Genomic DNA, 25,667 nt, shown 5'->3' with positions numbered 1-25,667 from the left:
GCAATTAATGTGGGCCTGTTATCTGCTAAACTCATTCTGAATAATTTCATTTGGCCCCAATTATCATCCAGGCTGTGAACAGATGACCCTTTCTTGGAGATATTATTTCCACTCAGCTCCAGGGTTCATTTTTTGTATTTTTTTAATGATGCAATCATTATCCTAGTTAATGTTCTTCCATCCACTTTCTTCCTACACCTCTCTTGGGAGACTTTACAAAGCCTCAGCCTGTATCTGCTCAGCAATCTTAACCTCCCAGGCCTGGAAGTCCAGTGCCATGTCCCTGTGGGACCTATTTGTCCTTAGGGCATATAACTAACAGAATTCAGCAGGCCCACTGACCCCGCTACCCTAGAAAGATGATGTGTACACACAGACCTGTTCTGCTCCAATGGAGAAAGTGCCTAATCAGCCTAATCGGAAAGTACCAAATGTTATTTTATCATAGGAGGAATTTCTATTTCCTTTCCTGCAATTCCTCTTTATAAATGTTCTAATCCCATCTACATAATAAGCCTTTGGATTTGTTCTATTTTAAAATTCTTCATTGTGTTTCCATTGAGGCTGGCTCCCAAGATCCTGTTTTTGATTTGTAAGAGCATCTTTCATCTCTAGTAACCTTTGATGTACAGCTGGCTCCAGACTTAGCTTAGACCACTCCCCAAACTCTTTCTGACTCCTGTCCTTATTGGGATTTTCCTACCATCAGCCTGAGGCCTGTTATACCCTCTGGCCAACCAAGTTCTTCCCTGTGATATATCATCACATCACTGTGATTTTCTCCATTCTTTACCTTATCCATTTTCATTTCTCATTCAGTCTTCATCACTTGGTCTTCAGCAAATAAGTGGGACCTTAAGTGGAGCCTCTAAAATGCTTATCAGATATTACCAACTGCAATTTCTCAGTAGAGCCTTCTTTCTTGGCAATTTCTAATTACCCCTGGATTACAAAGCAGTAGCTCATAAGTTAAATTAAGCTCAGAGATCTGTTTTGATGGCACGTGCTGGGTTTATTTTTCTTTGAATGCCTTCAGGTATGGTTTTCACTTTTTGCAGGCTCGGCATGCTCCCAATACTTCCTGTATTCTTGGATCTGACCAGTTTTGCTACTTTGTACTATCTATCTAAATATCTCTCCTATAACCACTTCCAGTTCTGGGGACACCTGTCAACCCATTTGTTCAAACCTTCTGAATTCTTCCTCATCCATTCGGCTCTCCCTACCTGTTCGCTATCATTCCTGCAGGTTCCCCACCACTGCTCAATATACTAGTCCTTCTTTGGAGCCATCTTTCAGTGAGCAACTTTCCTCCAGTTAAGACTCAACTTCCCTAATGATTCTACTATCCCATATATGCAGGTCATATATGCAGATCATTAATTTGACTTTCCATTAAATCACTCTCCACTTTGAGTCCTAATATCAAAAGTCTAGGATGGTATGAGTTAAATCTTTATCTCTGTTTTTAAATGTAAAAGACCACAGAAAGAACTAAAAATAGTCCAGCCTCAATGTTTCACATGTTACTGGCTTGTTGTACAACTCTTCATTTTTAGTTTTCAAAAAAAAAGAATTTACCAAGCTTTGCTTTATCTGCGTCTTGCATTTATTCATGAGGATCCATACCTACTCAATGTAAAAACACTTCTAACAATTCTATCTTAGCTCCCCAATAGGCCCTGTTTCTCCACACACTCACACAAATTTTTAGCATGGTATTATAAATCAGTTTCCTGTATGCTTTCCCAAAGATTATTCATATTTGAAATAAAACATGTTAAAGTAGCTATAATCGAATACAGTTTTAATGAACAGAGTTTAATGAAAACATGGACAAAAATCTAAGATAACTTGTGCCAAATTTGCCACTTGTGCAGAGAATTACTTGGTATGTGGGGCGCAGTACCTAGGAGCCTAACTTTACATAACTACTTTTCTCCTGTTGGGCAAATAGATCAATTGTATAAAAGATTTGATCTTTAGTTATAAATAGAAGTGATGACCTCATTTATAGAGTTTAAGAGATCTGGTGTTTTTTATTGACATGCACAGAATCTACATAAACCCATATATGGTTTTTGGCATTTAACTTTATAGGAAATCAATGTGTTGACAGTTGCATTAGTCAACCAAGACCGAGAGAACAATATTGAGAAAAGAAGCCAAGGCTTAAAATCAGAGAAAGAAGCTCTGCTAATAGGTAAGGAAATTCTGTTGTCTTCATTCTGTTCTCTTAAATAATTATTAGGTAATTAACTTAATATTTTAGTTATTAACTTATTAATTTAAACAGCATTGCCTTCTGGTAAAAGGTGAGATTAATTTCATCAAGATTATATTACATACATTTCAAATTAGTGGCATACAAACTAATGGGGGTTTTGCCTTTCTGTAACTGTGTATGTTAACTGATTGTCAGACGTGAAACTGAGTTCAAGAATATGCTAATTTGCATCTCACATGTCACAAATCTGAATTTCAAAGCTTGGGCATGCCACTTCCAACTGGAGGCCAGGTTGCATCTAGTTCCAAACCAAGCCATATCCACAGGCTCAAGAGCAGCTTTGAACCCTGAGATTAAACTCTAAGCCCCTTAGCAGAGGCCACATCCTAAAGTCACCCCCAAGGCTAGACCTGCAATGCTGACAAATAGGGCCATGCAGGGTACTGATGCTAGGCTAATCCAGGACAGTTGGCTCCAGGCTTCCCTGTCCAAGTATGGATCCTTTTGTCCAGGATGAACAAAAGAAGCATCCTCAGTGGATCCAGATGTCTTACTTATTTTCACAAGGAAGAATTCTTGATGAGGATGTGCCAGCAGTGTGCATGGAAGCCCATCTTAGACGCCTATATGTTTAAGGCTGTCTTTGAAGCGCTCAAATTCAGAGGAAGGGAAGCCACCACCCTCATGCTGTGATGCACAGAACTGATTCAAGCTGCACCTTGGCACTGACCCCAGTGTGGGGTTGCCAGGTGAGACTGGCTCCATGGTGGCATGGTTAAGACTGAAGAATGAGGCCAATGTACATGCAAGACAAACTGTTCTTCAGCAGTTCGTTATCTGACAGAAATAGTGCCTGGTTGCATTTTTTTTTTTTTTTTTTTTTTTTTTGAGACAGGGTCTCACTCTGCTGCCCAGGCTGGAGTACAATGGCGCGATCTCCACTCACTGCAACCTCCTCCTGCCGGGTTCAAGTGATTCTCCTGCCTCAGCCTCTCTAGTGGCTGGGATTACAGGTGTGCACCACCATGCCCAGCTAATTTTGTATTTTTAGTAGAGACGGGGTTTTGCCATGTTGGCCAGGCTGGTCTCAAACTCCTGACTTCAGGTGATCCACCTGCCTTGGCCTCTCAAAGTGCTGGGATTACAGGCATGAGCCACCACGCCTGGTCCCTGGTTGCATTTTGTAAATACTGCATGTGCTCACCTAAAAATGACAGGTACAACAGGGCCTAGAGAAGCTGGCATGTGAGGAATTAAATTCAAAAGATAGTCCAGAGTCCATCCATCATATATAGATTTTTCAACTACAGGGTTATTGAATATGACATCAACTTAGAGATACTCCGAGGAAAACCAATTATTTTTTTTTTGCTCTGATGATATACAGCTGTAATAACATGCCGTGCACAAGTCTCAGAAGACATGCTGATGTGCTATCAGTTCCAGGAACCCAAAACGAACCCATATGTAGTTGGTAACTGGATTTTTCTTCCATTGGAAAACATGTCCAAGTCTGACAACTGTTTCTTTGTCACTCAGTGTGACCAAGGTGTGATTTTTCCCTATAATGCTTTTAGGGTATGAACAAAGCAATTAATGATCTGCAGTAAACTTTTCCCTCTTTAAGTAGGAATAATTCTGTCCACTTGAAGGTTAAAAAAATGGGAACCAGTCTCTATTTTTTTATTTCCTTCCTTTCACTAGAGATTGCTGCTGCTTTTCTGTTTTAATTGAAGAACACAGTTCATTTACAATGTTTTCTAAGTAGTTATTAGGTTTTATTTATATATGTACACACATACATGTACTTTTTTCAGTTGGCTACTTCAAATATTTTTAAACGATGTGCTTTATATGCAGTACATTAATGGGAGTAGGTAGGAAGATTACATTTATAACATGCTGTGCCTGATGTCTTTGGTATCACAAAAAACTATATAAAATTAGTTAATTCAAGTTTGTTAAAAAGAAAAATATTAGTCAGGATCTCCAATAAAAAGCATACACAACCAACTCTAAATTTTCCAAGACTTTTCCCTTCACTGTTGGCCTTTTGAACTAGTTTACTAATATTAGCATTTGAAGTTAGGAGTAGAGCAAAAGAGAAACAGGGGGTGACACTTATTTTGAATCAATATATGAGAATATTTAGATAGAAGGGAGGCCAGAGACTTAAGTGATTAAAATAAACTTAGGAGTTTAACTTTCCCTTCAGTTATCCATTACATTGCTACCTTTCTCAATATTTTATTTTATTATTCTTAATGACAGTTTGGCAACAGTTGTGATTTCCTTGCCAAACCACTTCCAAAACATCTATATACTTCTACTCTTTTGTATAATCCTCCAAAAGAGGATAATCCTCCAAAGAGAGAATAATCCTCCAAAAGAATGCCACAGTGGGGAAGAGTTTCCAAGACCGGCAAAATGGATCCTGCCAAAAGCTGCAGTTGCTGCCTGCCACTAAATGATCCTATCTGCTAATTGAGTTTGGTCATTCATACTTTGTAGATACCTGAATCTTGCGTCCATAAAGAGCTCCCCTGAAGCTTCTGGAATCCAGATACAGACTGTGGTAGGGACAAAACTGCTCTGGACCAGAATAGAGAAAAAGGATTTCCTGGTGCTGGGGCTACACTTTTCTGAAGAATTCTCATACACTGAATGATTCTAGGAGCCCTCTGGCCTTCTGGTACATATGGAGCAGTCATAAATACTCTTTGCAATTCCCCGTGAAATCTTCCCTTGGAATAATTAAGTCAGTAGAGAGGACACAAAAGTCATGCTGTAGGCCAGCCTAGAAGGCCAAGGACACAGCAGAAAGTCTCCCACAACTTGGAAACATTAATTGGCAAAATCTTCATCACATCTGCATGCTTATAGTATATGCTGTATGCCAATATAGTCAGATGATCAGTGCCCTCTTGGGGCACATAAATGTTATATAAGGAACACACACTGGCACAAAGCATTCCCTGGAAGAGAAAGGGAGTGAGAAAAAAGCTCTTCTAATGGATTCCATCTACAGAAAGAATAAAACTGAGGCTAGAACTTCCTAAACAATGAGCAATTCTAGTTACGTATAATTATTTGTGACACTGATTTATATGGGCAAAGGGGTATATTCTGTCCAGACATTCTCATGACTACTGTATAAAACTAGAGTCTTTATTTCAAGGCATAAAGTTGGTACTTATTAGAGAGGATCCATGGGATTTCATTGACATAATTTGGAATTTTGCAGATCTGGATCCTGAGTATTATTAGAGTTCGACCATTCTGACGGACTTTCTTCTTGACAATTAATGGGTCTTCCAATTCAACTAAAGAAGACAGGCCCCTGGAAAATACTTTATTATTGTGATTTCTGGGTTATTCATTTTGTAATCAATTTTTGTGGAGACAGGTTGACATATAATTGGACCTTAGGGAATTCTTTTTGTGGGGGCATTGCAGGGTAGCACTTTTTGTTTCATAATGCTATAGTAACCACACATAAGGTCAGCTTGACATTGCTCAATGTCTATGCCAGAACTCCTAGTTCATTTCACATATGGCCTACATGTTGGATTGGCATACACTGAAGTTGTTTGGGATAGAATGAGTCATTACTTTTGATTTGGGGCCAAAGTTTTGGAGCTGTGTTTGGCTGGATATTGTTATGAAGGAAAAATGGATCAAATTTTTTTTATTGACAAGCTAATAGTTCTGCAGAGAGCTGAGAGTACAACTCTCTGGGTCTGTATCACTCTGTCTTCTCTTGCTTTTTATAATAATTCCAACACAATAGATTTCAATCCCAGCAGCTCTGATTGACACCTTGTTGATGCTAGTCGTTGTAAATACTATCCAGATATAGTCAAAAACTTCTCCGCAACTTTTAACTGTAACAAAGCAGCTTTTCTCTAAAACCTCCCTGGTCCCCTGAGAACTGTCCTCAGGTTGACAATGATTGGGCAAACTTTCTTACATATCCTGAGTCCTCTGCAGATCAGGACATACGCATCATTTCCATCACAGTCACCATCTCACACGTGCACAAAACCAGACTATACCAGAAGCGGAATGCTCCTCCTAATGTGGGTATAAAGAAACAGCTGAGTAGAATATGGAAAAATATTTTTAAAGGAGGTTAAGCAATAACTTTTTGGTGATTTCAGTGAATAAAGTTGAGGCTATATTTAGGCTGTACCTGAAAAAAGTAATCTTGGGAGTATGTTCCTCTCTGAAAACTACTGACCATAAAGAATGAGTCATTGACCTAAATCTTGTTTCCAAGGCACAAATGTCCATATCAATAAATCAACAAACATTTGTCAGGAGCCTACAATAAGAATAATCAGTCTTCATTGTGGAAAAGAATTATCTAGGCAGCCTATTTAAAAGGCAGAATCTTTAGCCCCACACACAGGTGTGGTGGCTCACGCCTATAATCCTAGCACCTTGGGAGGCCGAGGCAGGAGGATCACTTGAGCTCAGGAGTTCAAGACCAGCCTAGGCAATATAGTGAGACTCCCATCTCTACAAAAAAAAAAAAAAAAAAAAAAAAAGTTAGCTGGGCATGGTGGCATGCACCTGTAGTCCCAACTTCTTGGGGGGCTGAGGTGGGAGGATCTCTTGAGCCCATGAGCATCAGGCTGCAGTGAGCTGTGAGCAGCACCACTGCACAACTGCCTGGGTGATAGAGTGAGACCCTGTCAAAAAAGAAAAAAAAAGAAAGAGAGAGATCCTGTTCATTGCAATACTAACATCTGAGGGGATGCTAAAGCAGGCATATCTGGTACTATGTTTTGAGAAACGCTGGCCTGGTTTATGCTATCCCATGCATTAGCTGATGGTGGAAAGATGATCTCCCCTCAAGAAGTTCATAGATAATGAGAAAGAATGCAGTTAATTACAATGAACTGTGATTCGTAGTAAATCAGAGACACAGAGAAGGAGCTACTTTTGCTACAGATGCCTTGTCAGAAGAAAGGACAGCTGAGCTAGTCCTAAAGGATGAAGAGGTTTTCACTGGATGGATAAAGAAGTTGTTAAGGGCATTTCAGGTACCAGGAACAATTTACTACTAAGAGGTTCAAATACAGTCTGAGGGGTTTAATGGAAAAAATAAGACAGACAAATATTACAAAACAAAACTAACTAACCAACCATACAAGATCAGGTTTTGTACTCACCAAGTAAGTGGAACAAACTTTTTGGAAAATTAAAGCTTTTTGGAATCCCAAGGCACTGAGAAGCATCAGCCCAAACCACAAGTGTTTGATCAGTTTCCTACAGTTTCTCTCCACTTCCCATATGCGCTTCGTCACTCTGCAGCTGCCCACAGACAACTGTCCCCTCAGGGCTTACTAGGAGACCCAGATTTTGCATGGCTTTTTTCCTGCCGATTCTCCAGTTCAACATCCATGGACCGTTTATATGGGCGTCAACATGAAACAGGACTATTTCAGGCTGGTTTATGGTCAGGCCTCTGGTAATTCCCAGCAAGATGTGACTATCTAGAGACACAGCTGTTCATCTGCAGAGCCAAGGTCTCTGGAAAGCCCCAAGGTGCCCCTCTATCCCAATGAGCTGATGGGCCCCAGGGTCTTTTGAAGCTTCCTAGGAGACTATCAACCAGTGTAGATGTAGAGAAAGCTAATCTCAGCCAGAACTTTAGAACCTGACACAGAGAGTTTGGAAAGAAAACTCCAAGCAGCCTGGGGGCAGGGAGGAGTATATTCTGGCAATATTCCATTTCTCATTCCACTCAAAGAGCATAATGTGCTGACCAAACTGAATGTACAAAGTGATAGTTTATTCTCATCGGGTAACCAATATAATTAAACTATAACAGGGCTAACCAATCCCACCCCCATCTTTTGTGTAAGGATGCAAAGGAGAAACCATAATACCTAATGATCTCTAAGCAGCCCTGAGCAGTGGGGGAGGGGGAGTGGTCCTAAATATTTGTGGATTGAGGCATTTCATCCACTGGGTAATCTAAGGCAAATCACTTATCCAAACCACTGTGATAAGTGTGTAAGCCCTCATACTGTATAAAATTAGGAGGTTTGATTAGATGGTCCTTTTCAACTCAATTCTCTGTAATATATGAGGACTATTATGAAAGCTGCATTACCCCTTAGTGATCTTGTATGTAAGTGGAGCATCATGTGCATCAATATATAAACATGAACTCTACTATCTTGTACCTTTACAGCAAACGAGAAGGAAAATCTGTCTTGACACCATGACCCCTTTCCACCAACAGTCCATTTCCTGCCCCTGTCCAAAGCAGGATTCCTCCAACGCACTATGCTCACAGTCACCATTCCCTCCTCCCCTCTCTCTCCAGCCTACTCCAGTCTGACTTGCATCCTCACACCAAAACCATTCTTTTCCACATCACCAGAGAATTTTATGTCACCAATTCCTCAACTCCCTCCACCTGGCAGCTACTTTACGTGGTTGACTACTCACATCTTCTGGAAATACTTCTCTCTGCCATCATGATGCCACACTTTCTTATTGATTAAAGCCTCTCAGAGTCCTCTGATGAGTTTTCCTCAGCTTACCTCGAAATTTTGGGCTTCTCCAGGCTTCAGTCTTGAGGCCTCTTCTCTACCTAGGTAATCTCAATGAATACTTTGGCTTCAAATCCCTTTTTGTTGCCATTGCAAATGTATACCATCTCCAGCTGCCATTTAATATTCTTCACTTAGATGCTAATGCACATCTCAAATTTAATGAGGACAAAACAGAACTCCCGATTCCCCTTTTTCCTGCCCTAATGTGCTCCTGCCCCAATATTCTCATCTGAGAAAACAGTCCCACCCAGTTGCTCAAGTGAAAAACTGTTTACTCATCTTTCATTCTTCCCCGGCCTCACTGCTCACACCAGCCCCCTGGCTCTCCCTTTGGAGTCCGCTTCTCCCTTTGCAGTCCAGATCACGACTCACCACTCTAGTCTCATGCAAACACTTCCAACTAGCCTCCCAGTTCCCCCTCTGCTCTACCCTCCATACAGCAGCTTGAGGGAAGTTTTTAAAACATAATTCAGATCATGTCAAGCACCTGCTTAGAACCACTCTTTTGGTTTTCTGCCACATTTAGAATTTAAATCTAATCCAAACTCTTTCCCCTGGCACACAAGGTCCTGCATGGTGTGGCCCCCACCTACCTCTAAACACATGTGCCACTCTCCAGCCCAGTGTGTTCTGCCAGCTCACTTCCACCTCAGGGCCTTTGCACTATATGTGGCCTGTACCTGGAATGGTCTCCTCCAGGCTTTCCATGGCTGGCTCCTTCTCATCTCACACTTGAGAAGGTCTGCTTTCTCAGGAAGAGGGCTTCACATAATCGCTGTATTAGTCCATTCTTATGCTGCTGATAAAGACATATCCAAAACTGGGTATTTTATAAAGAAAAAGAGGTTTAATGGACTTATAGTTCCACAGGGCTGGGGAGGCCTCACAATCATGGCAGAAGGTGGAAGGCAAAAGGCACGTCTTACATGGCAGCAAACAAGAGAGAAGAACCAAGTGAAAGGAGTTTCCCCTTATAAAACTATCAGATCTCATGAGACTTATTCACTAGCATGAGAACAGTATGGGGAAACCGCCCCTATGATTCAGTTATCTCCCACTGGGTCCCTCCCACAACATGTGGGAATTATGGGAGCCATAATTCAATGAGATTTGGGTGGGGACATAGCCAAACCACATCAATCGCTTTGTGTAAGGTAGCATTCCAGCAAACTGCAGGTTGCTCTCTCTTCTGTCCTCTTCCCTGATGTGTTTTCTTCATTGTGCTAAGCACTATCTAAAAATTTTTAATCTTTGTGTTTATTATCTGTGTTGCTCACCTAGAATAAAAGTTCCACAGGACCAGCCCCTTGCCTATCTTATGCAATGCTGTGCCTCTAGCACCTTGCCACCTCCTGGCTGCTAAGTGTTTCAAGTATTAAAATAAGTGATGAAATAGTACAAATCTGGCACTATTTGGTTAATTTAAATACTGCATCCTTAGTCTTAGTGAGGCCCAATAATGAAAATAAACTAGATGGTTTTGATGGGAGAAGCTCAGAGTGCTTTTGGGTAGCCAATTTAAATGGGCCTTCCTAACGAGGTTTGCCACAGGCAACTAGAGCTAGTTAGTTTCTCTTTCTAAAGTAGTTTTTAAGATTCTGAGATGTGCAAAAAGCCCAATAGTACTGACAATCTCCTTTGTTCTTTTAAAATTTTTTAAAATTAGGCACTTAAAATTTTTTTTTCCACTTTTGGAAACCCATTCTCAAATATGGAGGCCTTCTACATCTCCATGGAAACAAGCAAGTCCAATTGTTGAGCCATCCCCTTGGAGAGTCACCAGTTCAGTAACAGCTAAATCCACCACCCTCCATTCCTAGTGTTCATTTTACCAAGCCTTTAGGTCCATTCCAGAAGACCATAAAATAGTCTCCATATTCCAGGTTTGTGGTATTTTTCATTAACTTTTGAGTTACAGCCATCCTTTTTCCATCCCCAGGGAATGTCCCAGTTCCTTTAAAAAAAAAAAAAAAAGCTGCAAAGAGGCTTTACTTGTTTATTTAGAAAGATCCCCTCAAATGAACCTGATCCAAAATCACAGGGCCTAGAAACATTTTCTCAAGTGGCATGACTGATGCTTCTGTGGTGCTACAGGGATGGACAGATGCAGGAGTGGGAGGTGGGCTGAGGAGAGGCAAGGTACCGGGGAGGACGATGACTCATGCTTTCCTTTCTGCTGTGTCTCTAGCAACACTGGATAATTGGGTTGTCATCCACAGGAAAAGCTTGGGAAGCCTATTTGTGACTGCCTGCCTTGGCCCTGCATATATCTAGTGGCAATTGCTGAACTCTTATAAGGAAAAGCTAATGGCTTCTTAATATCAGCTACCACAGAGATGGTTCTGAATACCCTCCTAAAAGAATACTCAAGTCCACGTCAGGATTTCTAATCTGATTTTAGAATCTGATTTTCCCCTTAGTTATAAGCAAAATAGTTTCAGTGAAAATTTTCCTTGCTCGAAACATCCAAGTTACTCCATCCTTCTAAATCCATGACAGGACGAGTTAAGAGTAAGAATTTTCAGTGAATAATACCTCAAAATTACCTGGTTTTTGAAAGATCTGTTACTACTTGTAGAAATGTTTAAGGTTCTTATTTATTCCCATTTATCAATAATAGACTAATAGAATTTTTAAACAAGTATACTGGCAATTTCCAGTTCTGGCAAATAAATACTTTCAAGATATACCTCTTATGAATGTGTACTATGTTCTGGATATGGAACCAGAACACACAAAGACTAAGAGCACAGCTCCTTGGGCTGCAGACCCAGGATTGGGGGTGAGAGATAGCAGACAGTGGAGGAGCAAATCCATGTTCACAGATGGTGCCAACTTCACAGAGGCAACAAAAGGGGCCACTCTAGGTCCTCCCATTTCTGGTGTCCTTAAATGACCCACGTCAACACTTCATCTCCTAGGCTAAGGGTTATCAACCTCTCCCCCAACCCACCCCATCCTCCTCTGACTTGTTCTATTCGTCTACTAAAGACATTTATGTTGATAACCATACACCCATGGGCATTTACAAAAGGCTGTAGGTTATGCAGGAGATGTTGAAGACTCTCCAGCCAAGGGGAATATTAAATATGAAAAATGTTGTTATCTATTTGCCTGGGGTAGTTTACTTAAGACTGCTCAAGTCTTATGCCCTCTTTCTCCATGGGAGATGTATACACCCTTGTCACCCCAAAGTCTGCAGTGCCACTGCCACTCCCTGTCTCAGCCCTGCTGCGTAAGCAGATGTCCACTCAAGGAATGCTGCTCCCCACCTTGCAGCAGCCCTCACCTGCCTGGCAGAACCCCGCGGGGGAGGAGGAGAAAAAAGCTTCCGATTAGGAGCACCCCCTCACCTGCTCACAAAGCCAAAGCTGACTCTTCCTTCTCCCTCCCCTGTCCTTCTGCCCATCACTTGTGGGAGGCTCTCTGTGGAAAGCAGTGGCCATAGTACCTGGAATGGTCAGTGAAAGCCCCACTCAACATCCTGAAACAGGGGATTCCCTCTACATGAACTATGATTCACCCCTTACTCTCTCATTCAACAAACAGAAGGACTAAGTTCCAGTATTTGATAGTACAGTAGGGAAATTATAGTTAACAATAATTTACTGTATACTTCAGAATAGCTAAAAGAAAAGATTTGGGATGTTCTCAACACAAAGAAATGATAAATGTCTGAGGTGATGGCCATGCAAGTTATCCTGATTTTATCATTACACATTGTATACAGGTATCAAAATACGCCAGGTACCCAAAAAATATGTACAAATATTATATATCTATTAAAAATTTTTTAAAACAAAAAAAGGAAATGCAAATGAAAATAATCATTTTTAAATAGTTCTACTATATTCTAATTTTTTGAAAGAAATCACTCATGAGCTTTTATATTTTAGCTCTTATTAGTAATAGAATTACTTAGAATGCCACTTCACCAGAATTGAGAATTTCAGACACAGGGAAGTAGATCCCAGGTCTCTAAAATTAAAATATAAGTAAATAAATAAGGGGAGGGGACAACACAATGCTGCCTGAGTACATTAAAAGTGGCTATTTTTCCACTTAAAGATATTTTTAAAGTATCATCATTGCCTTCTACCATTGCCATTATTTCAAAAAAGGACATTTTGACAAGAAAAAAGTAAGAATATAACCTCAGAATGAAATGGTAGTTCTTTGTATCTCAGGAAGAACAGGTCAGTCTTTAAAAACTGAGATTCTACCTTTACAGGGAAATGTGGGAATTGTTTCTACCTCCCCATCTCACTGTCATCCTCTAGAAGCCATGGGAAAGCAACATTCTGAGGATAGGTCTTGGAGAGTCCCTTTGGTTCTCTGTTCTCAGCCTGAGGATGAACTGGGAACTTTCATTTAAAAACTTGACACTCATCCCATAGTATCAGGGAGCCGTGAAACCCTATGGCAGATCAATCCAAGGTCACCTACAAATATAGGATGACCTAGTACAAGAATGCTGTGTGCACCTGTGCCCACCCAGATGGCATTTCATACAGGTGAGAGTCTGCCCTGGCTCCCAAGCATGAAGGTTCACAAAAAACAGAACATGAAGGCTTACCCTCAGATTTAATTCATCTTGAAACTTTTTTAACAGAAAGCTAAAACTATCAGTCTGAGGACAACCTTTCTTTTTTTTTCTTTTTCAACTTTTATTTTAGAATCCAGGGGTACACGTGCAGGATTGTTACAGAGGCCTATTGCATGACTCTGAGGTTTGCGGTATGACTGAACCCATCCCCCTCGTAATGAGCATAATCCCTAACAGGTAGATTCTCAGCCCTTTCCCTCGTCCCTCTCTCCCACCTCTAGCAGTCCCCAGTGTCTACTGTTCTCCTTCTTATGTCCATGAGTACCCACTGTTAAGCTCCCATTTATAAGAACATGCAATATTTGGTTTTATTTCTGCATTAGTTCAGCTAGGATAATGGCCTCCAGGTGCATCAATGTTGCTGCAAAGGGCATCATTTCATTCTTTTTTATGGCTACATAGTATTCCATGGTTCATACCACATTTTCTTTATGCAATCCACCACTGATGGGCACCTGAGCTGATTCCATGTTTTTGCTATCGTGAATAACAAGTGCACAGCTTCTTAACAAAAAGCAGTCTACAGTTTATGGAGTTGACTTCCTCATGTTCACTATTTTGATTTTGGATCCAGGAGCAGGGAGAAGAGGAAGGTAATGCTTTTTACTTCATTCCTGACTTCAACATCCAACTTTTCATTTGTCAATACAGCTGATTTGCATGATGGAAGAGCCTTATAATTTATAATCAAACTGCAGCCAAACCATCCATTCCCAGACCTTTTAAAATGATCTTGTAAATTACGGCAGCAAGAAGGGGAGAATAAGCTGGCTCCTTTTGAACAAGAGCGACAACCAGGGAGAACAGCAAATGTTTCAGGAAGAATTTGGGCTTCCTTCAATGGCGGTTGGGGGAAATATAGATTAAATACTTTTCATATCTAGCAACTGTAATTATCAGGAAAATTTGAGGCGGCGTGATTTCTGACACAGTTGTATGAGCCATTTTCATACTGCAAAGTCCATTGAGGGAAAGAAAAGATAATTTTATCCTTCCAATAACTATAATTTTATATTGGTAAATCAAGCATAAAATTGGTAGTTGAAATGTTTCCAGGAGTCTTTGTTTTGAAATACCTTTATTCAGCTGTATATTATCTCAGAGCCTAACTTTGCTAACTACTATCATTCCAGGAGAAAAGTGTTCTGTTTGCCATGTTACTCTTACTGCCTTCAGAATGTGCTATTATTGAATGCTTGTTGAGTGCTGCTAGAAATGGCAAGACCATAACTCAGCCTGACAAAACAGTCACTGGGGTTAGACAGCATTATTTAACGGAGACTCTCATTTGCCTTTGAATAATTTCCGATGTTTGCCTTTTTAATTCAGGTATCATATCAACGTTTCTTCACGTCCATCCTTTTGGAGCCAACATAGAATATCTTTGGTCATACATGCAGCAGCTGGACTCCAAGGTAAATTATTTTGCTCGAGTGAACTTTCATTGCTCAAATTTAGCATGTTGATTGCTGGCTGCAGGTGGACTCTGCATGAACTGAACTAGGGCTGTAGCAGCCTATGGGGGTTGATCAGCCCTTCCCTTTTGCAAGGACCTCAGTTTTTGGCAGATTGTTCTCTTCTTTTTGCTTGCTTTTGTCTTTGTAAAAAGAAGAGCAGTTATCCAAAATGACAATAACTTTCAGCAGATGCCAAATTAATTTGGAAAGCTTATAAGAGATTTAAAAATAGAGGTTCACCTGAAAGTTCCCAAAATAAGGGTGAAATCAGGTGAGTGTGGCTAATAGGGCGTTATCCTCCGACCATATTCTTCTAGGATTCCATGTTCTGGACTTCAGACAATCGAGGAAAAATCATCTCAAATAATATAAAGATCTGATATGACTCAAGAAAGCTGTATTAATGGCTGTTTTCCAGCATTGTTCTCTAAGTAGAAAGAAGTGACTGCAAAATTCTTCTCAGCTGTGCCCCTCCAGGCTCACATCCAGAGCCAGACATCATTCCTCACCTCCCTAAAGCTCAGTTTTTCCCATCCACAAATTAGCTGTACTCCTACCCCACTGCAGTATTTGTGTACCCAAAGAGAAGAGACAAAAAGAATGTGATTTATGTGTCAAATTCACGTGAACGATGGGAGGGGCCCTGACAAAATAAAACAACATCATTAACCAATACTAGGGAAGCCCAGGAGCAGGGTGGACACAGAAGCAAAACAGAGAAGCTAGAGAAGCCAGCGAGTTGCCTGTCAAATTTCTGGTCATGAAAGAAAATGGAAATAAGTAAGAAGATCCTCCATAGAACACAGCAAAATGTATGGGATTGGTACGACCAGACCAGCAGCCTGCAGTGCTGTGTCCCTGAACACAGATAAATCATTCTAAATTTTCAATGGCTAGCATGCATCAAATGACTACCTTGTGTTCTTATTTTGATTCAAATAATCTTCCCAATACATGATCCCAAAACTGTTTAACCTCTTAAATGAATCTAACACTTCCCCTTTGAGAGGAATCTTTTCAGTCATACAGATTCATGCCTTTCATGACAGGGTAGAGGAAAACAGGGTGAAAGGAGTTAGAGAATTTTAAAATGCTGGAGGTTCAGAATCATCTATTTTTTTCTCTGTGGTTTCCCCTCACATGCACAGGGAAGTAAGAGAAAGTGTTCATGTTAAACTCAGATGAAATGAGAAGGACTTGCTGCACAATGTTCCTTTGTTGTCATATAGATTTGAAGGATTTCTCTGCTGTTGTTTCCCCTTTACTGGTATCATTGTTCCTTAATATCACCACCACCTTTGCCTGGAGGATTAAACAAAACACTGCTTGCACCAATGTGTTTGGCAAAGAATAACCCCTCAAGAAATGATTCCTATTGTTGCTGCCATCCTTCCCTTGTACTGTTGACATTTCTGTTCTCCCCTTTCCAGAAGTCCCAAGTGGGAAGCCTTTGTTGAGAAGCAGTTGTTGTTTTAGTAGGAACTGAAATGGCCAAGAATCCACTTGTCATTTATCAAAGAATTTCAGGACTCTTTGTTTCCTCCACTCCATCATCGCAGGCTGAGAATCTATGATGATCACCAGTGAAGTGTGTGTGCCTGCGTGTGTGTGTGTGTGTGTGTGTGTGTGTGTGTGTGTAAAATCATCTCCTGGGAATGGGCAGGGATTGATAAGTAATGAATTGATTTGTTTTGGCCGGCGGGGAGGGGTAGGGGGGCGGGGGCGGGGGCGGGGTGCAGGTGGAAGCTCTTGTTCTATTCTTATCTTCAGGGCTCAGGTAAGATTTGTGATGTTCCCTTACCAGTCTCTGAGGAGAGAGAATTCACATGCCTGGTCCCTGGCCATTAGATGATGGGCCTTTCTGAATGGGATTCAGTCTAGGGAATTGTATCTCATCGCAGACTGGTACTTTTATTTTAGATGATGATGAAGAAAGTATTTCCCTCACAGTGGAAACACAGGAGGTGTCCCCTGCCTACCCCCAGATAGCCCTCCATCTTCTGAATGAAACGCCCACTAGAGCTGTCAGGTTCCTCCTCATGCCTGGGGTAGAAAGTATATTGAAAAAGTACTCTAAAACTGCTGGGCACCAGGGATCAGACCACATACTTTCTATTCCAGTGAGGCTGAGAGGATATTTAGACTTTTTAATCCAGAGAGCAAAATCCAGTGTCCACCCTGTACTGATGAGAACAGGGAAAGCAGGCTCAACCCAGTCCTGTAATGTCACTGTTGTGGTCAGGATTTCCCCAAAGGCTACATATGGGTGTAAGAATGACTAGGAATGGAAGGAATTAATTTAAATTATGCTGGGCATGTACATTGCACATGGCTTCTTAAAACCATGTTGCCCAATAATAAGCTATTTTCCAGTTAAATATGATTCCTGCTCTTGATATTTGCATATTTGCACATTTTTCTCTTCTTGGCCTTTTCTAAATTACCCACTCTCATTCACCCGATTCTCTTGTATGAGAAACACTTGAAAAAGAAAGATTCATTCAGAGGAAGACAGGGTAAGGGCTGGGGGCAGCCATGGCTTCTGAAGCTTTGCTGAGTCAAAAATCATGCCCAGAGCACAGCAGGCAAACTCTTTAAAATAGGCAACACTATCATCAAAATGGTTTCTATCAATACATAGAATCTCCCATGTCAGCCCCAGGGCCCATCAAGCCCAAACTCTTGTCTGTCTGAAGCAGCCCAGAAGAAACATTTGACGTGAGCATTAGCAGATGAATACTTCTTAGTCAAGAGGAGGGTTCGTCTGCTCTTCCCTGTTTATGTATCCTTTAGGAGATGAAGGCTCAGTTTTCCAAGCATGTCTGGTTGCCCCCTCTACACACCTGCAGCCTCTTCCCAAGGCCCATGGTGTGGAAGATTTGGTTCTGAAAACCAGACTCGGCGTAATGTGGCCACAGACGCTGGAGGATATAGAAGGACCTGCTATTTTGGCATGACACCACTGTGACCAGCTTGAGAGGTCATGGGCATGTGTTACATTTCCCAAAGAGGGGAGAATCATTTGCACTTCTGTACTAATAGTATACCTCTGCAAACACAAAATTTAAATGTATTGGCTATGGAAAGGAGATTCAGATCCTGTTTAATTAATTGGATAGCATTCTTTCCCAGACTATAGCCAGGTGGTGAGGGTGGGGAAATGCTCTCAGTAGTGTTTGTGAGATTGCCCACCTGAATGATCTTTAATAGTATTCTAGGGTTCTCCTTAAGAGCAGCCTGTCACAGTGATATCAATGAGTGATCCTTTAGACAGACTATAATGAATGTGTTTTTTAGATATTACAGCACTTCTGGAAAGCATATGACAGCAGAGATAACAAGACTCCCCACTTGACTACATAAAGAACAAAAAAAAGTCTGTGCACCACAGTGAGAGAAGTTGGTAAGGTTACCAGGGACCTAATGAATGCTAGGATAATTCAGTGCTTTTCATGTACCCAGCACTGTTTTAGGGACTAGAGAAGAAGAGGAGATGGCCAAGGCACAAAAGAAATCTAAGATAGAACCCTGTTGTCAACAAGCTTGTAGCCTAGTTATGAAATGATTTGAGAATCAGACATGAACTAAGGAAGTGCTAAATTGGGTAGGGAAGATACTCTCTGAACTAGGAGTTAGAGAAGGGTGAAATCTGTGAGCCATAATTAACAGCAAGGTACCCTCGAGTCCATGCTTCTTCTGGTGGCTTCCCTCTGGGATGCTTTAGCTAACATTGCCACATTTCTTTCCTTTCTCCTCTTTCTACCCACCCTTTCTTCTCTCCTTCCTGCCCTCATTTTCCTTCCTCCTTTTAATTCTCTCCTGTTTATCTTCTTTCATCACATTTTTTCTGCCTCCTTCCCTTCCTCTACCAGTTTCTTGCTTCACTCCTTCAAATTCCTGACTTCTTGCCTTTCCTCTTTTCCTTCTTTCTCCCTTCCTTCCTCCCCTCCCTTTGCCCCATCTACATTTTGTATTTCCCTCTGTGAACATTTATTGTGAGGTTTCTGTGTGTGCTAACACTGTGCCCTGCCCAGGATGTGAAGAATGAACAAGATTTACATGTGCATTTAAAGGCTAAAAGTCAGTTTTGCCCATGCAAGGAAGTCTGGTTTTCAACTGGCTTCCCTGATGCTCCAGCCTCTGCCAGTGTCTTTTCAGTAGCCCAAACAGGAGCCCCTCTTCACCAGGCTTCCCTAGCCTGGTGATACGGGATATGGAGCCAACCATGATGAGAACAAATTGATTTGCATCTGCTTGTGTCCATTTGTACATGTGCTTAGAGGCCGGGCAAGGAGGCAGTAGGCTTGGCCTAGAGTCAGCAAATTAAAAAATAAATCAAGCAGATTTTATAAATAACTTCTGCGGTATTAACAGCACACAAGCTCCTTGGTTACACACAGCCTGTTTCCTTCTCATGTTTGCTTTCTTTCTTTTTTGTATTTGTAGCAAATAAATCCTTCCTAAAAGAATAAGTGTAAGAAAGTTTCAAACAAAACAGATGGAAGAATCCACTGACAATATCAAAGATTGAAAATATATAGGCTACAAATTTCTTGGCAAAAAGCCAGCTGGGTAAGAGGGTAATCAAAACTTCAGGGTTATGACTATCCTCCCCACTTGCTAGAGCACCAGATACATGGTGTATGGGAAAAAGATTTCATAGTCATGGCATCTATCTCTAATCTATATCACAGTGCTACACAGTGCTCCCTTAACCACGTGTATTGCAATCTCCTCATAATATGCTTGGGAGTGAGGGAATGTGTCACTCTGAAAGCCAGGCTGGATTCATAGGCCCTACTCCAAGTTCTACCCCTTCACTTACCTGCTGGGCAAGCAACAGCTCTTCCCTGGAACCCAGGGCTCCATGTGTGAACAGGAGTAGGAGCTTAGAGAGAATCCCTGGTTTCAGAAGTGATTCAGGGAAGAAAATCGTGCAGGAGATGAGGAAAGGGGTAAACTTCACTCAGAGCTCGGCCAGTGAGGTCTGGGTGCTTGGTTTAAGTAATGACTCCAGAGTCTCAATTCTCAAGACAAAGAATGTACTGGTGGGAAGGCAAAGGATATTGTGACGGCAAGATGATAATAGCTGACAAATTATTAGGAAGAGAACAGAACTGAAGTAAGCGGAAGTATTTGTAAAGTAAAAATTCTTTGGCCATAGGGAGAAAATGAAGGACAAATTGAATTTTCTCTTGAATTTGTCTTAAAAATCACAAAAGATAAAATATCATAAAGGTTATTTTGTCAGGGTGGGGGAAAAGTTTGAAAATCATAAAACTAACTTACTGGATACAGATTTCTCCCTGAGCTTTCTTCTGTCATGAGATATACATATCTTTAAAGAACTTTAAGGAATTCTTCTAGAATTAGCTGAGATCCCTTTTTTTCTTGTGACAGGGTCTTACTCTGTCACCCAAGCTGGAGTGCAGTGGAGCAATCACAGCTCACTGCAGCCGCCAACCCCTGTGCTCAAGGGATCCTCTTTCCTCAGTCTCCTGAGTAGCTGGGACCACAGAGACATGCCACCATATCGGCTAATTTTTGTATGTTTTGTAGAGATTGGGTCTCTCTATGTTGCCCAGGCTGGTCTCAAACTCCTGGGCTCAAGTGATCCTCTCACCTTGGCCTCCCAAAGTGCTAGGATTATAGTTGTGAGCCACCATGCCCAGCTGCTGAGAGCCTTATTAAGTGGATATTTTAGATAGATTTTTATTTGAAGTGGTCTGTTCCATAATTATGACAACTCTATATTAGTTACATCTTTGTGGCAGAACCCAGCTGTTATATCTTACACTGCCAACAGAAACTATAGCTAATACATTTGAGATTAATTCCCATTACACTAATTTCTGGCTTTCTCAAAATCTGAAGTATTAAGTAATTACGAGGATTTCAAATCCCAGTTTCACTACTTCTTAGCTGTTTGACCTTGGGCAGCTTATTTAACATCGCTGTGCCTAAGTTTCACCATCTGTAAAGTGGTTTTTGGGGGGGTTATCCTTGGTATTAAATGACTTAGTAGAGGAAAAGCATTCCAGAACAGTGTCTGGCACACAATAAGTGCTACTAAAGTGGGGACCGTCATTTGTTTTGTGCTTTAAGGTGCGCAAAAGACCTATCACATCCTCTCATTTTGACATCTTTGCCACAACCTAATTGACAGATAAATTTTGTATGGCTTGTCCTAAGACTAGAGCTAGGATATGGAGAGGCCAGCACACAAACCAAGTCCTCAGGGCATTCCATGTGTTTCTTTCCAATTCCCTTGTCTTGCAAATGAGAAAACAGGCCCAAAGAAGTTAAGTGACTGGTTACTTAACTGATTACTAAACTGGAAGAGGTTACTGATTGTTCTATCATTGTGATCCAAATCTTTTGCGTCTCCTTTTCTTTACTCCAGCAAGTGAGGGGGACACTTGCTTGTTTAATGAGCTTTCTGATGAGATAATGCAGGTGAAGAACTTACTCTTCCCTGCCCCACAGTGAAGACTCGGTAGATGGTAGCTACCTCTCTCCCACTGCAAGCCTTGTCCTGCTTCCTTTGTGGTTAAAGTCTAGGCTCAGGTCAAAAGACACCATGGAAAACAAGATGTTGCCACATTTCAGTACATGCTAGCCAAGACTTCCCATGATTTGCTTACCGTTTTGGTGGATCATTAATGTGGCGGTGCCCAAGCATCAGCAATATGAATGTGTGTGAGCCAGGTGAGTTGGGAATTTTCAGTTTTTTGCTGTTGATGTTGATATCGCTCTAATAGTATTCATCACAGAGGAGCCCTCCCCTCCTGTACACAGATGCCTTCCATGGCATCCACACCCACCCAGGGCCAGAGAGGTAGTGATCAAGAAGATTATTTCCTGTCCTTACTCCATGGTCCTCTCCCTGGTGGAGGTGGGCAGGGGTGGTTAAGAACAAGGCACCACAGCCAGCCAGGAGGTCTGGTCCACACTTACTGCCTGTGTTACCCTGTGGGATTTACTGAGTCTCTCGGGGCCTCAGTTTTCTTGTTGGTAAATTATTCCCTATCTTATGAGAGTGTGGTGAGAATTAAATAGTGTTTTCAGAAGAGTCTGGCAAGGAAAAGTTTCCTGGTGATTGTAAGTTGTCACACTTTTTACAGCCAACTGCAGGGCTGCTGGGTGGCACTGCCCCTTCTGACTGCAGCTGGCCTCCTACACGTTATCTTTAAATCAGATATTTATTTTACCCTCAAGAACTTAACTTTTTCTCCCCTTCCTAACGAATGGCACAAACCTTCTTCCCTACATTTCCAAGGGAGGTGGCGGTTACACTGGAAACAGGGTGCTGGTGGGCTGGCGGGCACCTCGGCCTGTGTGTTCCACCTCTCCTTGATCTGGGGAGGGACATGCTAGGGGTGGCACTTGAATTTGACTGGAGACTACGGCCCACCATAGATGATCTGTGCTGTCCTCCTCCAAAAGAAAGAAGGAACTCGTTGAGAAGATAACTTGGTCTCAGGAGGCTTAAAGAAAACTGCCTCCTGGACCTGTGAAAAACTAGTTTTGACCACATACCACTCCGTACCACAAAAGGTTAGATAATAGCGTCATTTTCTATCAGTATTCCATATACACACACATATACATGTCTACATAAGAAGAGAGAACTTGTGCCAGGCATCGTGTTACATTTTACACATAATCTTTACAATACCCTGAGAGATATGACTTCTATTACACACCTGAAGAAACTGAGAATTACAAATGTTAAGTAATCTTCCCAAAGTCACACAGCTTGAGGCCTAGCCAGAGTAAAATCCAAGCTTGTCTGGCTTAAGTCCCCATTTTTTTTTTTTTTGAGACGGAGTCTCTCTCTGTCCCCCAGGATGGAGTGCAGTGGCGCCATCTCGGCTTACTGCAACCTCCGCCTCCCAGGTTCAAGCGATTCTCCCGCCTCTTGGCCTCCTGAGTAGCTGGGATTACAGGCACGCGCCACCACACCCAGCTAATTTTTTATATTTTTAGTAGAGACAGGGTTTCACCATGTTAGCCAAGATGGCCTCGATCTCCTGACCTCAACCCACCTCGGCCTCCCCAAATGCTGGGATTACAGGCATGAGCTACAACACCCAGCCTAAGTCCCCATTCTTAACCCAAATATGCCTGACTATAAGAATGATCTGGGATGGTTGTTAAAAATAGATTATGTGGGCTACACCCAAGACAGCTGAGTCAGGGTCTCCAGAGAAGAGGCTGGCTGGGGGATCTGATTTTTTTTAACAAGTGCCCCAGGTGACTGCTACTGAGAAAGACCTCCCAACACCCCTGGTTGCTCACCCCTGGCTGTTGACAATCATGGGACGTGCTTAAGGCACACCAATCAAGGCCCAGGCCCCAACCCATGAAAGAACCCTTGGGTTCTTTCCCAAGTTCTGTCTTTGATAAAACACTTAACCCTCTGTAGTTCACAGTTTTCTGAGCTATAAAGTGGAGATGCATCATAATATCTGCTCACAAATCTCATCAGAGTGCTGTGAGAATGAAATGAGAACACTGGTGGTGACTGAAAGAAAACTTCTCAAAGTTATTATGAGCCTTCACATAATCTGTCTCATAGGCTTTTGTCGGTTGACCTGGGAATTTAACCATCCGTCTAATATGGTGTGTATCGGAAAATGCATTCAGATTTCAAAATAATTCCCAAAAATTTTAGAATACATTTCAATTTTCAGAACTGCCTCTATTTAACTAAAGTTTTGTATTATAGGCCCAGGAATATTGAATGTGTCATATGAAGTCTTTTCCATGAAAATATTAAGTGAACAGTTGATTTGACTTCTTGGTCTATTTGGTGTCTCTTTTAAATGAATCCTAATATTGTTAAATGGAAAGTGTAGACTCTAAAATGATATCTCTACAGTGATTACACCATGAAAAAGTGTAATAGCTCTGATTCATTGAACATTTCTATGTGCCCAAATCTGTGCTAGGCCAGTAGTTTTCATGCTATCCTTATTAAATGTTATTTCCATTTGCTGAGACTTAAAGAGACTAATTATCTTTGTAAGGGTCATTTAACTTGTAAGAATGAAGATACAGGATTCAAACAGAATATCAGACCCCAAATTTTGGGAATATTCAAACAGAATATCAGATCCCAAATTGGCTGCCCTGCTGTATAAAATCCACATGCATACACATGGATTGGCATGCTAACACCGGAAAACAAAAGCAATCACTGTGCTAGAGCAGAGGGATTATGGCTGATTTGTTCTTTAAAATGAATTATTGATGTAAAAATTCATCTAATAAACATCTAATAAAAATATGGAGAAGAAAAAAGTTGCATTAAAAAATATACCTGAATTTTATGACTAGATATCAAGACTTGTATTGTGGTAGGTTTTGGAGTTTAGATTCCATTTTGAAAGCTTTATGGTCTCTGGTGCATGTGAAAATTAAGGAAGAGAAAGAAATGTGGGTGGCAAGAAATCCACCCGAATGTCCTCTGCTCCTGGCAGCATTAAAGAAAATTGCTGTCCTTCATAGATGAGGATGAAGCCACTAGTAGCTTTCCAGTAGTGGAGATGGATTTGCTCTGAGCCCTCTTAAATTCCCTCCCCATCTCCTTTTATATCAGGGGAGGGCTGTTCAGGAATGGTGCTCCCAGTAAGGTAGCCATCCATATGAAGGGTGAACTCGGCACTTTCCGCCCAGCCAACCCATGCCCCACCCCGCCAGCTGCTCGGGAGATGGGATAATCACATTCAGTACTTCTGAATGTTCCTTCTGTAAGGACATCCCCTGACAGCCCAGTAGAAAACTAAATGCTGTTCATATCACTGGGAAAGCTCATCCTTCCCCAATCCATTCCTCCTTTAAGATGAGTTCCTTTCCCCAAAGTGACTTTTCTTCCTTTCTAACAGATATCTGCAAATGAAATAGAAATGCTTTTGATGAGGCTGCCACGCATGTTCAAACAGGAATTCACAGGTGTGGGAGCCACGCTGGAAAAAAGATGGAAGTTGTGTGCCTTTGAAGGAATTAAAACTACCTAACTGTGAAGAGCAAAGCATCTCTGGAAATGAAACCATGTGAACCTGGCCAGGGCTGTGCGACAGGGGAGCAGGAGGTGTGGGGTTGGTCCAGCACGCAACCTTTGTGGAGCCATCGAAGCCTGCCTTTAGTTATATCTGTGGTGTTCTCTTGTGAGTGGAAATGTAATTGTGTACCAGTTCCTTAAAATAAACAAAGCTTCATACTGTGACAGATCTGTTTCCTATGAAAACCAAACAATGATTCCACAGTCATAATGATGGCAAAATCTTAAAATATGCTACATTTGAGAACAGCTCACCAAGCAAAATATTTAAAGTTAATGATGGTGTAGCAATGATTGTTGCTAGGCTACAGAGTTGTATATGTAATGTATAGCTGAAATCATTAAATGACATTTTCCTGAAAGTCTTTCTGTTTTAGTAAAAAAAAAAAAAAAGAAAAAAGAAAAAAATTTACAGTGAGGGAAAAGCATACCAAAAGAAAACTTGAATATGTGTCTAAACAGTTATTGTATTTTGTAAATTAAGTTATATGCTGTTCCAGGGACTTTTGCCTTATTGAAGAGGCAGAAAATATGATTGGACACATTGAGAATGCTTTATCAAGAATATTATTTTTCTAATGTAACAATTCTCCATCATAAGTTCTTTTAACATAGACTGCATAACAATTTTCATAAAGTGTAAATAATGGAAAAACTAGTGTTATTGTCTTGTACTTGGTATATAACATTCAGGTTTATGCATCAAAATAAACATTCAGTAAATATTCCTGTTACAAGT

General features: G+C 41.2%; 1 protein-coding gene across 23 annotated transcripts in view; it reads left to right on the top strand.

Annotated features, from left to right (window-relative positions):
- Window positions 1-25,093, top strand: part of ENOX1 (ecto-NOX disulfide-thiol exchanger 1) — a 570,778-nt gene extending 545,685 nt beyond the window's left edge. For all 23 annotated transcript variants that reach the window (XM_063650813.1, XM_063650807.1, XM_063650809.1 and 20 more), the window contains 3 exons: window positions 2,101-2,203; window positions 14,735-14,820; window positions 24,753-25,093. In XM_063650813.1, the coding sequence (XP_063506883.1) occupies window positions 2,101-2,203; window positions 14,735-14,820; window positions 24,753-24,884 (321 nt within the window). In that variant the 3' untranslated portion in view covers window positions 24,885-25,093. The remainder of the gene's footprint in view (window positions 1-2,100; window positions 2,204-14,734; window positions 14,821-24,752) is intronic.
- The last annotated feature ends 574 nt before the right edge of the window (window positions 25,094-25,667 follow it).

The sequence above is a fragment of the Pongo pygmaeus genome, chromosome 14 (genome assembly GCF_028885625.2).
Source record: "Pongo pygmaeus isolate AG05252 chromosome 14, NHGRI_mPonPyg2-v2.0_pri, whole genome shotgun sequence".
Taxonomy (NCBI): domain Eukaryota; kingdom Metazoa; phylum Chordata; class Mammalia; order Primates; family Hominidae; genus Pongo; species Pongo pygmaeus.
This window is presented reverse-complemented; position numbering and strand designations above follow the sequence as displayed.